At 37.7% G+C, this 16,734-nt stretch overlaps 1 protein-coding gene across 3 annotated transcripts in view; it reads left to right on the top strand.

Moving 5' to 3' along the window:
- The first annotated feature begins 532 nt into the window (after positions 1-532).
- The window catches only part of BLNK (B cell linker), a 145,706-nt gene continuing 129,504 nt past the window's right edge, over positions 533-16,734 (top strand). For 2 of the 3 annotated variants that reach the window (XM_034776416.1, XM_034776414.1), the window contains exons 1-3: positions 534-639; positions 2,127-2,277; positions 10,911-10,973. In XM_034776416.1, coding sequence (XP_034632307.1) covers positions 2,137-2,277; positions 10,911-10,973 — 204 coding nt within the window. In that variant the 5' untranslated portion in view covers positions 534-639; positions 2,127-2,136. Of the gene's footprint in view, positions 640-2,126; positions 2,278-10,910; positions 10,974-16,734 lie in introns of all 3 variants that reach the window. The other variant, XM_034776415.1, reaches the window with a different exon arrangement.

The raw sequence follows: 16,734 nt of genomic DNA, 5'->3' as shown, positions 1-16,734 counted from the left end.
TTGTACTGATGCCCATGTTTTCTTTGTCCATAAAAGATGTTATAAAATATTAAAAAATCATTTTGAAAGAGAACAAAGATACAGCCATGTGTTACTGCTTTGTTTTCCATTGTCTCCTTGTTCACGTCAAACCCACCTTAGTCTAACAGTTGGAGAGAATGTGCAAAGGTTTGTTAACTAGATTTCAAATCTTAGCCCAACTGCTTTGTAGCAGTTCTACCAAGAGCATCTTCAGAAGAAAGTCCACATGGATATAAAAATATCAGTGATAGATTGTCTTGGTGAATCTAGTGCTCCAAAAAAAATGTAACTTCACCTCTTAAGTATTTTTAGACACTGTTAGCGGCTGAAGAGTGAACTAGCAAAGTTTCATCAAACTTTTAGAAAGAATTGTATGCTCCCTTTCCTTTTTCATTTCTGTCTATTTCTTTATACTAAATACAAAATCACTAGGTTATGACTTTAAGGATCCTTTTCTCTCTCTCTCACCAGAGATGGCAAGCCTGTCAATCATTCCAACAACAGTAACCACAAGGGAGTGTTTGCAGCAGGATAGCAGATACAAGAAACGGCTCTTACTTTAGTTTACTTGGAATCGGCTCTAATATGCATGTCTGGAAAAAAAATTATCTGTGTTTGGTAAGCCATGTTCTTTTTACTGTTTTTGTATCTACTGGACACAAAATCATCAGTGCTAAGTGTTTATATTATTTTGTATTAAAGTGCCTTAAAGATCTAAGATGTTAGCATTTAGATTATTAAAATGATGTTTCACTATTAATATTAGTCAAAGAAACAGAAGTTGATGTAGTTGCTGCTTTTTGTAAAGCTGAGTTTGATTTAAAGTTTGCAATAAATTTTATATGTTAAATGATTACATACATGATAGAACGTAAGTACTAGTGTTTGTATTAGTAAGTATTTTAGCAAGAAAGATTATGACATTCCCAAGATAAATTTGCTCTGCCTAATGCAATGACTTCTAATAAATTGAAAATTGAATGTTTACTAAATGGAACTCCAAAGAATTATACCACATAAAAATGCAGTTGGCACTTTCAAAATGGTGTATATATACTTGTATGGAGTAAATTGCTAAAGTTTTACAGTCATCAGGTTTTCAATAATATGCTGGTTGTTAGGAAATCTGTCAATCACTTTGCAACAGCCACAACATATAGCAGAATTTGAAAAAGGGTAACAGACAAAACATTTTAAACTTAGTTAGAATTAGTTCCAATCCTTGAAAATGTGTCCCAAAACTGTTTGCACTCGGAAATAAAACAGGAAGAGCAACTAGAAAGCAGAACATTCCTTGCTCTCCAGCCTTTTATGGAAGACTTCACATTACTTCTGTTACAGTGCCTCAGAGCTGCAATGCACAATAAACTGGTTTTATTGGAAGTGCATCTTTGCAATTTTATTTCCTGATGTAGATGATGTACTTATCTATTAGTCTTATGTTTAAGTTAATTTTATAGAATAAATATATGAATATTTGTAGATGATTTGTTCTTTAATAGCATTAAGAATTTGAAGCTAATATTTTTCTTTCAAATGCTCATTATGCATACAGTATTTAATTAAATGATTTATTTTACCCTGAGAGTATTGTGCCGACTCCTTAAACAAAGAGTCGGGTTAAATAATTTGACAATCTGGAAATACAAATCCTATATCTGAGCTCTGCTTTCTCTCTATATATATTCACAGCATCAGAGTGTGTCAAAACATAGAAGTGTGTCAAACACAATCTAAGAGCTGATCAGAGTGACTATGAAAAGGAGTTAAAGGTGTGCAAAAGGCAGTTGTTACTAACACTAACTTATTTTACACCATGTGAAAAACGAAGCAGATGGCACTAAAATGCCTTTAAACGTGGCCACAGTGTCATTAATTATCAAGCACAAGTATCCTTATCTCAACTCACTTCAATGGATATTTCTGCCTGTATAAGGATGATATGATATGACATGACCCTATTACTGAATACCTGCTTATATTCAAAATCATTGTCCTGAAATGAGAGTGTATCAGTAGTTTCCAAATTACTTGAAAAGGCGTGTACTTTAAGCAATCAAGCAGGAAAAAGTTGCAAAAGGGACTTCCTCTTTCAATTTCCACAGCAGATGGTGAATGTCAGTGAAGCAAAGCATTTACTGTCACCAGAAACAGATCAAATCTTCCTCACCGGATAGCAAAATGGCCACAAAACTACCCCTTCGAGAGGAATGTGAGAATTGGACAACTCTTCAAGTTGCAGATCTCCTAAGACAGGTACTGAACCTAGAGCTCAGACTGAAGACAGTACAGTATATCATACTCATTTCAGTTCAGCTAGCAAAATAGGTTGCTGGACTTATCTACTCTTTGTGTGCAGTGTTGCAGCTGTGTTGGTCCCGGGATATCAGAGACACAATATATTACCTCACCCACTATATCTACTCTTTATAATATGTATGATTACTCCCTCCTGGATATAAACATAGATTCTAAAATGTGTTTAAAACTGTTTAGTCAGCAATTGTGACTACCAAGGACTTATGTGTATTGATGTTCTGTAAGATTCTCTGTGTTCTCTCAGTTTTTATTGAAATTCAGTCCATGACAGAAGTTGCTTGTTAAGATAAAAGTATCCTGCACAAGACAAAGAATCACAATAATGTGTGCACACAGGGCTATATTGAGAAATATTTACACACAAAAATCATGCCACCTTTTATTTCCTTCTGGCACTAAGTAACAATTTTATTGGAAGTATGTGTGTATTATTTTAGAGCAAGAGATCACTATTAAGATTTGCAGGATTTCAATATGAATTTGCTCATCACCTTTTCTTTTCAATGACTATAGACTTACTATAGTTTCTAAATGCTCCCTTAAAGTTAAATCCTTGAGTTCTTTTATCATTCTGTTGCACTTTCTATTTCTGTAATATCCTTTTTATTATAATAATGTAACCTGAAGTGCACACAGTATTCTGAACTTGTCCTCAGTAATCCCTAACTGAATAGTTACCGCTAAGATATATTCAAGTGCTTCTTTTTACACATGCCAGACTTTTTTCCCTTGCAACTGTTGAATATTGTGGCTCATGCTTTAGGGTTTTACCTGCCATTCATCTAGGCGTTTGAGCCCACTGTTTCACAGAATTTGACTATATTGAAGTATATCCTCTTTGTTTCCCAAATGTGTAATTCTTTGTTGTTCTACATATGGCCCTCATCTGCCCTGTGCTTATAACCTATCCAAATTCTAAATATTATGGCCAGAGTCACCATCTCCCTTCATTGATTACGCTCCTGGATTTGTCTTAATTGTGAGAATTACTGTACTGGACTAGACTCTTGAGTTCCCTTCCAGCTCTACATTTCTATAGTTACCTGTCCTGATATTAACAAACACTTCAGCAATAATTTTTCAGATAGGGTCAGGTTATGAATCCTTTACTCCCATTGGTGGGCCCTTACTCATGTGAGTAAGGAATTCAAAACCTGGGCCATAAAGTCTCTCTCTTAATTGATATCAGAGTGCTTTAAAAATAAACACACACACTATGAATAGAGATTACTTTCCCCAACGCTGGTATGACATACACCACCTATTTAATAATATTCACTAACCCTACACAAGAATTTAGGACAGAGCATTAATAGCAGCACCAAAATCACACAGAAACTACAGGGAAATTTAGATAGGCAAGATGTTTGCATTTGGGTTTGTATTAGGGCTGTCAAGCAATTAAAAAAATGAATTGTGATTAATCACATTGCAAAACAATAATAGAATTCCATTTATTTAAATATTTTCTACATTTTCAAATATATTGATTTCAATTCTAACAGAATACAAAGTGAACAGTGCTCACTTTATATTCATTTTTTATTACAAATATTTGCATTGTGAAAAACAATAGTTTTTTTCAATTCATCAGATATAAGTACTGTAGTGCAATCTCTGTCACAAAAGTTGAACTTACAAATGCAGAATTATGTACAAGAAAATAATTCCATTCAAAAATAAACAAACAATGTAAAAATGTGGTGCCTACAAGTCCACTCAGTCCTATTTCTTGTTCAGCCAATTGCTCAGACAAATAAGTTTGTTTACATTTGTAGGAGACAACACTGCCCGCTTCTTGTTCACAATGCCCCTGAAAGTGAAAACAGGAGTTCTCATATCACTGTTGTAGCTGGCATCACAAGATATTTACATGCCATATGTGCTAAAGATTCATATATCCCTTCATGCTTCATCCACCATTCCAGAGGACATGTCCATGCTGATGATGCGTTCTGCTCGATAACAATCCAAAGCAGTATGAACCGAAGCATGTTCATTTTTATCATCTGAGTCAGATTCCACCAGCAGAAGCTTGATTTTCTTTTTTTGGTGGTTCGGGTTCTGTAGTTTCCACATAAGAACATAAGAACGGCCATACCGGGTCAGACCAAAGGTCCATCTAGCCCAGTATCCTGTCTACCGACAGTGGCCAATGCCAGGTGCCCCAGAGGGAGTGGATCTAACAGGCAATGATCAAGTGATCTCTCTCCTGCCATCCATCTCCATCCTCTGACAAAAAGAGGCTAGGGACACCATTCCTTACCCATCCTGGCTAATAGCCATTAATGGACTTAACCACCATGAATTTATCCAGTTCTCTTTTAAATGCTGTTATAGTCCTAGCCTTCACAACCTCCTCAGGTAAGGAGTTCCACAAGTTGACTGTGTGCTGCGTGAAGAAGAACTTCCTTGTATTTGTTTTAAACCTGCTGCCTATTAATTTCATTTGGTGACCCCTAGGTCTTGTATTATGGGAATAAGTAAATAACTTTTCCTTATCCACTTTCTCCATATCACTCATGATTTTATATACCTCTATCATATCCCCCCTTAGTCTCCTCTTTTCCAAGCTGAAGAGTCCTAGCCTCTTTAATCTCTCCTCATATGGGACCCGTTCCAAACCCCTAATCATTTTAGTTGCCCTTTTCTGAACATTTTCTAGTGCCAGTATATCTTTTTTGAGATGAGAAGACCACATCTGTACGCAGTATTCGAGATGTGGGTGTACCATCAATTTATATAAGGCCAATAATATATTCTCTGTCTTATTCTCTATCCCCTTTTTAATGATTCCTAACATCAGAGTGTTGCTCTATTAAGATTTCTGAAAGCATGCTCAACCCCTCATCCCTCTCAGACTTTGGAAGGCACTTCAGATTCAGGGTCGATTGCTGTAGATAATTTTTAAAAATCTCACATTGGTACCTTCTTTGCGTTTTGTAAAATCTGCAGTGAAAGTGTTCTTATAATGAACATGTGCTAAGTCATCATCTGAGACTACTATAACATGAAATATATGGCAGAATGGAGCCAAGACATACAATTCTCCCCTAGGAGTTCAGTCACAAATTTAATTAACGCATGTTTTTTAAATGAGCGTCATCAGCATGGAACACGTCCTCTGGAATGATGGCTGAAGCATGAAGGGGCATATGAATGTTTAGCATATCTGGCAATGTCGGCTACAAAAATCCCATGTGAATGCCTGTTCTCACTTTCTGGTGACATTGCAAATAAGAAGAGGGCAGCATTATCTCCCATAAATGTGAACAAACTTGTTTGTCTTAGCAATTGGCAGAATGAGAAGTAGGACTGAGTGGACTTGTAGGCTATAAAGCTTTGCGTTGTTTTGTTTTTGAGTGCAGTTATGTAACAAAAATAATCTACATTTGTAAATTGCACTTTCATGATAAAGAGATTGCACTACAGTACTTGCATGAAGTGAACTGAAAAATACTGGGGTTTTTTTGTTTATCATTTTACAGTGCAAATATTTGCAATAAAAATAATATGAAGTGAGCAGTGTATACTTTGTATTCTGTGTTGTAATTGAAATCAATATATTTGAAAATGTAGAAAAACATCCAAAATATTTAATAAATTTCAATAGGTATTCTATTCTTTAACAGTACAATTAAAACTGCAATTAATCGCAATTAATTTTTTAATCATGATTAATTTTTTGAGTTAATCGTGTGAGCTAACTGCAATTAATCGACAGCCCTAGTTTGCAGGGCCTGAAAGACCAGGAAAGTAGGGCTAAGCAATTTACACACACTTACATACACACTTTATTGATCAGGACATGTAAGCCAATGACGACAGACAAAGGGATGGATTTTAAGCAGCAGGCCACAACAGTGTCACACATCACCTCCAGATTGGTGCACATAAGTTAATTCTGCACATGTGTGGGGAAAATTAGAGGGAACACTGCCCCACAGGGGAAAAATTTCTCCCTGACCCTTAAAACAGATCAAACCTAAAGCAACCTAAAAACCACAATCCCTATACTTGGGATGCAAGAGCCAACTGATTCACACCTCTCTGGCTGGCCAATGGACCATTGGGCAGTGGAGCATGATCCTTCTTTTATTCAAAAGCTGGCTGGTGCCTTGTGGCTCCAATCAAGGTGCTGAATGGCAATGTTCACATCATGACTTTATATAGTTGCAAGTTGACATATAAACTAAGCAAAAGTAGTTTTAATGCTCATTTTTTGGCATTCTACTAGTCACTGCCCAGTGCCCAACATTCCAATATGATAAGTAGCTCAACTCCTGATCACTTCCCATTGATTTCTAGATATCCTGTGTGGTGCTATATCAAAGCCTTCCTGTAATCTAAATCGATTTGCACAACTCCATTTTAATTAGCTAAAAGATTTAAAAGAAGTAATCTACTATTTTTAATTCAGTCAGAGGGATTTCTCCTTTCTGTCTCTGATAAAGTATTTCCAATGTATTCTCTTGATACATACAGATCCTCCTTAGTTTGGCTGTAAAATACTTTACGTTAGCTGTGTGGTGGATCTGGTTCCAACCCTGCTGATGTGGGTGTCAATATGATAATACATGATTGAAGTTTTGTTGTTTCAGTTTGCTTTTTTAAGGTCTAGGTAGTTACACACAAAAACTATGTTAAAAGAACATTTTTATGGTTGCAAAGTCAAGCACTTCAGGTTGCCAGTGGCACCTTAATTCAGATTCCTTGTGCATACAGGAAGTACATGACCACATACTATTTTCCCACAGGACCCCTGCCTCATTCAATTAACAGAATGGACCTGCTCTGGTGCTTTGGGGATGAATCCAGGTTGTGTAGTAAAAAACTATAAAACTCCTGCTTCATTTATTGCAGAAGTTGCCAAGTTTAGGAAGAGAAAGGTCTCATGGTTAAAGCAGTTTAATGCTGCCCTGGAGAATTTGCTGGAGTCACTCTGTGATGTTGGGTAACTCACTTAAACCATCTTTTCACTAGTGTATTCCATATTGTCTGGGTGCCGGACTTGAAATCCTGGGGTCTGATTTACAGAAGTGCCAAGCACTCACAGCTGCAATTGCAGTCAATGGGAGCTGTGCTTTTTGAATATGAAGTGCTATCTAATGCTAAATTTTCTGAAAGAAATCAGATTCCTAGGCTCCATTGGATGCTCAGTTTGGGCGTCCAGAATTAGTGGACACTTTTGAGATTAAACTTTTTGTTCCTCAGTCCCCCGCTATGCAAAATAGAAATACCAACACTCCATCCCCTCACAGGGGTGTTGTGAAAATAAATTCATTAATGCTTGTGAAGCACTCATAGTAGTGAGCATCATAGAAAAGCCCGTGAGGATATTAATAATTCTGTCTTCAGGGTAGCGTTTGAATTCTGTATTAGAAGACCTAGGGCCAGAAATTGATCAATGAGGAGAAAAGAGAATATTGAATATCTGCTTATTAAGTGAGAACTATCCATCTTGTGGACCGAATGAGGCAGGGGTCCTATGGAAAAAAAATGGTATGTGATCACGCAATAAAGACTGCATTATAATGCATACACATAAGGTTGGCATTGGCAACCTTAATTCTGGTATTTCCTAACATTTTGGTGCTCAACCCTTCTACCTTAGTAATGTTCTTTTAATATAGACTTTGTGTGTGATATGTGCAGAGGCTATTAGTTTGTCATTGTGCAGAATGTTGTAAGGCATTAAAACCAATATTGTAATAAAAATAATTAGCCCTATTGATTTTGCTTTCTCCCCCATGACTGTGTGAAGCCCATAAAGTAAAAACTCTATCTATGTGCATGTAATAGTCCTCCTATTCTCTTGCATGTACTGTATATTTAGACAACACAGAAATGTTACATTCCTCTGCTGAAGTTTTTCTTCCCTCCTCCTTTCCTTGCCATTTACAAATGAGTCCACATATCCTTCCTCAATTTTAAGTGGTGGTATTATTATACTGGAAATGTAGTGAAAGGTTTGGTGTTCATCATATAACACAAAGGGCAAGATGGCTGCTTGCCTTACACTCTTCACAGAAAAGTAAGAGGGCACAGGAGAACCCCCAGTTATTCCCCATTACTGGCCACAGACCCCATGATGCACAGCATGGGGAAGGGAAAGAGGAGGGAAGAGCCTTCAGGGTCAGTACTCCTACTCAGATGGGTGGGGAGTAGACAGTATAGTAGTCAAAAAAATTAATAATGCTAGGAAACATTAGGAAAGGGATAGATAAGAGAAAAAAATATAATGCCTCCATATAAATCCATGATACGTCCACATCTTGAATACTGAGTGCAGATCTGGTTGCCCCATCTCAAAAAAGATATACTGGAATTGGAAAAGGTACAGAGAAGAGCAACAAAAATGATCACGGGTATGGAACAGCTTCTGTATGAGGAGAGAGTAAAAAGGCTGGGATTTTTCAGCTTGGAAAAGAGACAACGAAGGGGGCATATGATAAAGGTCTATACAATATTGACTGGTGTGGAGAAAGTGAATAAGGAAATGTTATTTACTCCTTCACGTAGCACAAGAACTAGGGGTCACCAAATGAAATTAATAGGCAGCAGGTTTAAAACAAAAGGAAGTACTTTTTCACACAATGCACAGTCAATCTGTGGACTCTTTTCCAGAAGATGTTGTGAAGGCCAGAACTATAACAGATATAACAAAGAAGAACTAGATAAGTTCATGGAGACTAGGTCCATCAATGGCTATTAGCCAGGATGGGCAGGGATGCAACACCATCATCTGAGTGTCCCTAGCCTCTGTGTGCCAGAAGCTGGGAATGGACAATAGGGATGGATCACGTGATTACCTGTTCTGTTCATTCCCTCTGAAGCACCTGGCATTGGCCACTGTCGAAAGGATATTGATCTAGTTGGACCATTGGTCTGACCCAGTACAGCTGTTCTTATGCTCTTAGGCAGGCAGGGAGGCAGAGTAGGTGGTACCTTCACTCCACACACACTCTCTTCATCCCACCACAGCTATATCAATGGCAAATTATTTCACCCTGGAAAGATGGAAGTTCCTGGCATACTTCAGCAACAGCGTGCTACACACTGTCCTTTATTCCAGGAGCTTGTGAAGTCACAATCTTGTTCTGTTTTGGAAATAACTAATTATTTAGAACATGAGAGCAGTTTACTAAATCTCATTAGAAATACTGGTTTAGACACTGATCTGGCTAAATGGGTCAGCAACCCTAACGTTAAAAAACAACCAGATTTGTATTTCCTTTCTTCATCAAGGTTTTCCAACATAAATACTTTAAGAAAAAACAAAGAAAAATATAGTTTACTTAGACTGAAGAGAAAAGTGCTATAGAAAAAAAAGCATCAGCCCAGAAAATCCAGTATCATTTTTCAGCTTTGTTTCTGTACTACACTTTTTTTTCCGGTTAATCTTTCAAACAAAATGGTTACAGCTACACTGTAAAGAACAATCAGCAAACACTGAATAAACACTTGACAAATGTACCCTAGAGTTTACAATCCCTGCCATACAAATATGTTTTTCAAATTTCAAGTTTATCTTCTTAGCACTGTCAAATGCTTAAACCATTAAGGGTGCTAGCCTGGAATGTGCCGAGCACATACTGCAGACTGCTGTGTGCCTTCAATTCCCATTGACTCTATAACTGCAGGCAGTTCTGACATCTACTGGAAGCCAAAATTTGTCTTTTCTGAACATTGAGACTGTTAAACATGTAATTTTCCTGAGTTCAATGGCTCACCTCTAAGCAAATGAAATGAATTTATGTGACCCTCATTTTAAATTCACACTGTTAATGGAGCTTAAGACAGATTTGATGGTTAAACTAAACTACTTGAATTCACTTAAAGTGCTGTATATTGTTAATGGAAAAAAAGGGTTCTGCAGTTTTTCTCCTGAAGTTCCTAAGTCCTCGGTTGTGTACACAACAAGACAGTTCTTTTAAAAAGCCATGCCAAAGCTCCTCAGCCAGAAACACTCTTAGGGCGTTTACCAAACCAGGTCTATTCCTTGTCACCCTTTGTATTGAAAACCTATTGAGTCTCTGTGATGGGATCCCCAAGTACAACCTGGAACTGTGTGACTGCTGTGCTCCCTTAACTCTCCAGCCTGAGCAAACACTTAACTTCCTTTTGTCAAGGAACAGAGCTTCTTGGGAGTGGCAGGTTAGAACCCTGCACAGGACGAGTGTAAAGCCCTGCAGCGGGACTGAGTCTCCAGCCTTGCAGGACCTCTGCCATAATAGTGGAAGTGGGATTAAAGAATAGGTTTGTTTCATTTTCCTTTACAACTGATCCACTTACTTATATTATTCTTAATATATCTATCTGTTCTCTAAGTGTGATTTTGAAAGTTGATGTTTTCTGAGCCCCATTCTCTAGGAATGCCTGTCAGTCACACACTGCAATATTATTTACCTCGTTATCCACTTCAAATGAAATATACACAGACTCCTGCAACTACCACATGCAGTTCAATTTCAACATAAAATATTTCTATCTATAAACTTATCTATGATTTAGACTATCATGTATAGTTTTCAATTTCTTTTTGTAATCCTCTCTCCCCTTATCCCCAGATTCGAATGCCTGAATCTGCAGCAGTAGTGGAAAAATTTGACATTAATGGAGCTAAATTTTTGGTAAGTAATTAAAATATTTTCTCTGTTAGACACATCTTGTGAAAGATTTTCTATGTGAAACTTGTATTCACAACTGCAGGGTCTATTTCATGACTAATGGCATGTTAGTCATTTGTTCTGATCCTGACCTTTGAGACATTTTCAAGGCTTGCTACTGTGAACAAGCAAAACTCAGCCCTGCTACACGTCCTAGCATAGGTGCAACAAATTCCTAGATATCCATCCAAGCATCTGGCTGTTGGAAGAGAGGCCACTTATGGAAAGAATCACTTTCCTTTAAATTCTGTAAGACATTCTCTATAAGGATTTTTAAACATCTGATAGAATTAATGCAAACTTATCTCCCTGCTACAGAATTCTAGGGGCTGGTTTTACCTCTGATGAACTATTTTCCCATCAGGGTGTGGTCAGACCTCTGAAAGAAGGTAAGCAGGAGGGGAAGAGAAGCACTAGAGGTACTGCTCCTTCCATCCCAGCAGTTATTGAGGTAGAGGCCTCCAAACCCCATGCTGGCTCCTTGAAACACAGAAATGAGGCCCTTTTGTGGAAAATGGGGAGAAAGCTGCTAAAAATATATATTTAAAATATATTTCTACTCTGCAAAGAAACTGTGTCTATAGGGCCCTATCTTAGAAACCTGTTCCTCAGTATCTTAGGTGTGATAGCTGCTCACTCTCTTGCTAAGGCTCTGATCCTGTAATGTTATCTGCGTAAAAGGACCCTGCCCCCTGTAGAGTGCCACTGACTCCAATGGGATTGGAACTAACTCCATCTGGACATAAAAGATCTCCCTGCAAGATCAAGAAGTTATTACCAGTTTCTATTAGCACTGCAGAGCTAAACAGCTATGGGAAAGGGAGACTAAGTCTTGGCCAGCTCATGCATTATCAGCAAAATTGTAAAAGGAGTTCTGTTTGCAGTCTTTGTTGCTTGATGAGTGACAGTGTTGGATAGAATCTAAGTGACGCATAAGCCTTGTGTTGGTTCTTTGCATCGGAATGAATTTTATCCATAGCAAGAAAAAGAAACATGCACATTGCATAGTGTTGGTGGAACGGGACATGAGAAATCTTTTCAGAACTTAATGGTAAATTAATAGGACAAGTGACAAAAAGAAAAAGGAACCATGGGTGAGTTCTATAAGATCATCCATGAGCGAAAGTAAAACAAAAGTGAAATGAGTGAAAGTGAACATCTGCTAGTATGCGATGCACATTATGTATTTTCTTTAAATCTTTTAATAGTTGCCTTGTTTTAAGATTACCTTATTCTGCATTGTAGAAAACATGGCAATATGTGAAATGTCCTGTGGAATGCCACTAGCAACATGCATTTCTAATGTTGTTATACAACAAAAGAGTGGCAGATCTCACACCTGACAGAAGATTCTTAGTGCTTTCATGTGCTCTTTAATTGAATTGTTCCACAGCACTGTCAACATGACAGGAAACCCATAATAAATTATGCTTGAAACAGAATGAATTATGCCAATACTGTAAAAACTGAAGTACAATAGCTTACAATAGCTTGTTAATAGTGACAACAGCTATTGATCTAGTGGTTAGTACATGTGACGAGTAATCAGAATTCTTACATCCTGGATCTGTCACCGTCTTCCTTTGTGAGCTTTGGCAAGTCCCTTAACCTTTGAGTCTCAATTTATCAGTCTGTAAAATAGGGATATTACCTACCACCCACGCGGGATTGTGAAGCCTTAATGAATGTTTAAACTACTTCAAGCTCCTCAGCCTGCCTTAATTGATTTTAGCAGCTTCTTCTTAATTGGCTCCAGGTGTCCTAATTAGCCTGCCTGCCTTAACTGGTTTTAGCAGGTTCCTGATTACTCTAGGGCAGTCCCTTCTCTGGTCACTCAGGGAACAGAAAACTACTCATCCAGTGACCAGTATATTTGCCCTCTACCAGACTCCTGTACCCCACTGGTCTGGGTTTGTCACACATGCTATAAAGTGGCCACAAACCCTTAAATCAAATTTTTCTGGTTTCAGACAGGGACTTTAGTAGTATAATTGACATTCAGATTCAGCAGATATGTTTACTTCTTTGAACGTTTTTCACCCATCTTGGTTTTAAGTAGTAATAAGAATCATTTTTATACTCATTTCTATTCTACAAACACATACTATATTTCAGACTGCACTTTATAGGAAACAATATTAAATGGATTTTTAAGAAATTTAGAAATTACTCTGCCCTTACACTTCTGTGAAATTGTAATACCACAACATATGGTATATTAGAATGAAAGAACACTGTGCAGTTTACTTTTCTTTATTACCACTGGCATTATATTTGTTATTGTTATTCCACATGCATGTCACATCCAAATGATACTAATTTGGTGCTAATGTGCAGACCAGCATTTAGCAACAGCTGAATTGCACAGGGTGTATTATATTTTCTCTCCCATTGGTATTTAATGGCTTGGTATTTGCTGCATTATGCTCTGCTTTTCAGTTCAGCCTGGTGCTGTTTTCTAATGTAATGTTGATTTTCAAGGGAGGGGTTGAAAAAGAAGTAGGGATCTCAGAATTGTGAGTTGAGTTTAATAACTGCATTCTAAAGTAAGTTGATTTAAGGTGCTACTATTGTCACAATAAAGTAGATATTTACTAGAGATAGGCTGGAAAATCTGAAACTAACAAAGAGGTTATATTGATTCTGGACATGTTTCACATTAAATATTATCACATGTTTCTCTTTCAAGGCGGTTTTGGATGGGATATTTAGAACTTAAATTGTTTGGGCTATTGACTACTTTAATTATACACCTGCATTTACTTTTTGAAAAGTAAATCTTAAAGGATAGATCCTTGGCCCCATTATGGCTCCTTTGTGCTTCTCTGGCAGGACAGAGCAGCTGGAAAGCTGGTGAGTTCAGCTCTGATGATTCCCTTCGCGTAAGTGGAATCTCAAGGTGGCATAGAACCATTCTTGCTTTACATCCTGCCCCCTCCTCCCAGTTCCCAATAGAGTGTGTTCCTCCGTGATCCCCAGCTGTTAGAATGGTTTTGGAGCCATTGACAGCTGGGATGTAAATTACTGTGGCCCTGAGGCGGCTATAACTTGGGGCAGGGCTATGGAGTTGAGAACCATACCCACACTCCCAGCTTACGTGTCAAGCACAGTTCAGCTGGACCTGAACATTTAGTCCTGAGTGTTCAGTACTGGAAATAGAATCTAAATCCTGAGTGCCCCACCTGAGCTTGAGAAAACAATTATAGGGAGGGTACTATCTTAACAAAAGGACAAGAGGCATGTTAACCACTCAGCTGTGACTGAATACCCCTGATACATTAGACAAAAACTCTCCCAGTGCTCTCCCATGTATCAAATACCACCATGTATCAATTTTACCACTGAATGAAGGCTGCACCAGAAGCCAGCAAAGAAGGGCTAAAGATAACTAACAGGTCACAATAGCCCACAGTTATCACACTATCTCCAGTTTTTACTAGTGAACTGTTTTCTCAGACTACCTTGTCAAGTACTTACAATGTTGCAAACCACATTTTTCAGCCCATATTATTTACTAGTGCTTTTCTTGATCAAAAGGTTATAGTGCATAAGGTAATCTCAAAAAATCTTCTTTGCTACATTTCAGGGGTATTCAGGCTTTTCCTATAACATTGATCAGATCTTAATAGAGATTGTGTGATGGACTCATCTGTCCTCCCTTTTGCAATTGCACAGTTTCCCAGTGGCAACTGCAGCAATTGCGCACATGGAAAAATATCATTAAAAAAGCATTTATTTATCTTTTGCTTCATAATGTGATGGATGACATTCCGCTGGAAGAAAGTCTGTTCATTTCACTGCATCTTTACATCTGCGGCTCCCATGCACATTTCACTGCCACCTAGAACCCCTCTCTGCACATGCTTCCCCATGGCTTGGTCCTCTCTCTGCCTCCTCCAACTTACACGTGCATCTCTGGAAATGCTGCCCAGCCACTCGGTGCTCTTTTTCTCTTGGACATGCTGCCCAGTCATTGCCTTCTCTTCACTCCCCACCACAACCACCATGCATGACTCTCCTGCTGGTGGCTTATCCCATTGGTGGTTCCAGTCTTTGAGGGTAACTTGTTTCAAATTTTAACCTTTTTAATAGATTCCTTAACTTACCCTTGCACATTAGTTGTCAGAGTAAAGACAAAGGGAAGTGGTTGGTTAAAAAAGGTTGGTTAAAAATAGACAACATAAGTGGAAAATAAGACATGACAATCTTGCACAATTGTTAGCCATTAACTGAATGGTTTATTAAATCTGTCAGGCTGCAAAGTCAGTGTTTCTTCTGTAGCAATGGCCAACATGAGTAATACCTAACAGAGCAGAGTGCTGCATTCCTGATGTTCAGTAGGAGATACTAAGGACAACTGTAGCATAGCTCTCTGGACTATCAGCATGGCAAATGTTGGCGGTAGAGGAAATTATGATCCCGATCCTCAGTGGCGCTACACAGATTTACACTGGCTAAGGATGTAAATGGCGAAGTGTTTAAATCTACACCTATATTCCGTTGAGGATTGGCATCTTTGTTTATCTATTTTAAAGGTTTTTCAGGTCACCTTGGAATATCATTATCCATTAAGTGAGATTTTTACTGTTTCCAGCCAAACATGAACCCAGCTCTGAAAGCAGTAACATGCACTCTCATGATCAGTTCAGAAAGAGGGAAACGACTGGGGAAACCTAATCAGGAAAAAAAGGAAACATGTGTTGTACTATACTGTAACTGAAGCATGGAGAATGATTTTTAAAGTGATTTTAAGGCCTGGGTTAAAAGGAAAACATTTTATAGCTGAATGCATTTGCTACCATCAATCATCTTCAATTAAATAAGAGGGAGAAAGGGCAATACATATTCATATTTCTTCAACAAAGCATAAGGAATGTGTACAAGAGTAAACTGCATATTTATCTTTCTTCTTCTCCAAAAGGCAGAAACAAAAAAGATAGGTTACGTGCTGAAATCTACAATATCATCAACTTACATACCATTTAACTGTGCCATTCAAGAATACAGTAATAAACTGATGGCAGAAAATTAACCTAATTCTTAAGATTATCAAGAAAATAGTAGGTTAACATACAACTCAAGCATTATTAGCACCAAAAGCCCATAAAATTTTAATTAGAAATTGAAATTGTATCAGGTTATTTTGATTTATTTTCCTGCTAGATATTTGCAAACATCCCAAGTAGTTATTTAGTGCATTGTCTAATGCCCTAATCTTGCAATGCCATCCAGTAACAACAAATCCTGAGACAATGCTGAAATATCCATTGAAGGATGGGGACCTTAATTTTTACTGTGACAGCAACAAACTTTTGCTATTATTCTAAATATTGCTACCAGAAATGGTTTAAACATTAACTTTGTTTATTCTTATGCAGTGGCTGTGAATTATGGGAAGTGCTTGCCTGCATTCCAGTCCTTGAAATCTGACACAAAATAAGCCAAGCAAATTCTGTCAAATCATTCATAATTACATTAAATATGGATTAAAGAAATATTCTTTGAAGCTGAATCCTTTGTTCTTAAAGCTAAAAGATACTTTTTTAGATCATGTTGGAAATTAAAATATTTTAAAAAGTCCTTCAAGTTTTATAGAGGTGTCAAATTTACAGGGAATGTGCAAGGGACTGTGAGGAGTGGCGGGAATTTTAAAGGTCATGGTGTCACAGATTCCAACTTTAACTTTCTGAGAACTGAACTCCACCGTGGAAAAGTCCCACACATT

The sequence above is a fragment of the Trachemys scripta genome, chromosome 7, assembly GCF_013100865.1.
Source record: "Trachemys scripta elegans isolate TJP31775 chromosome 7, CAS_Tse_1.0, whole genome shotgun sequence".
NCBI lineage: Eukaryota > Metazoa > Chordata > Testudines > Emydidae > Trachemys > Trachemys scripta.
The sequence above is the reverse complement of the archived record's forward strand: the minus strand, read 5'-3'. Positions and strand labels throughout refer to the sequence as shown.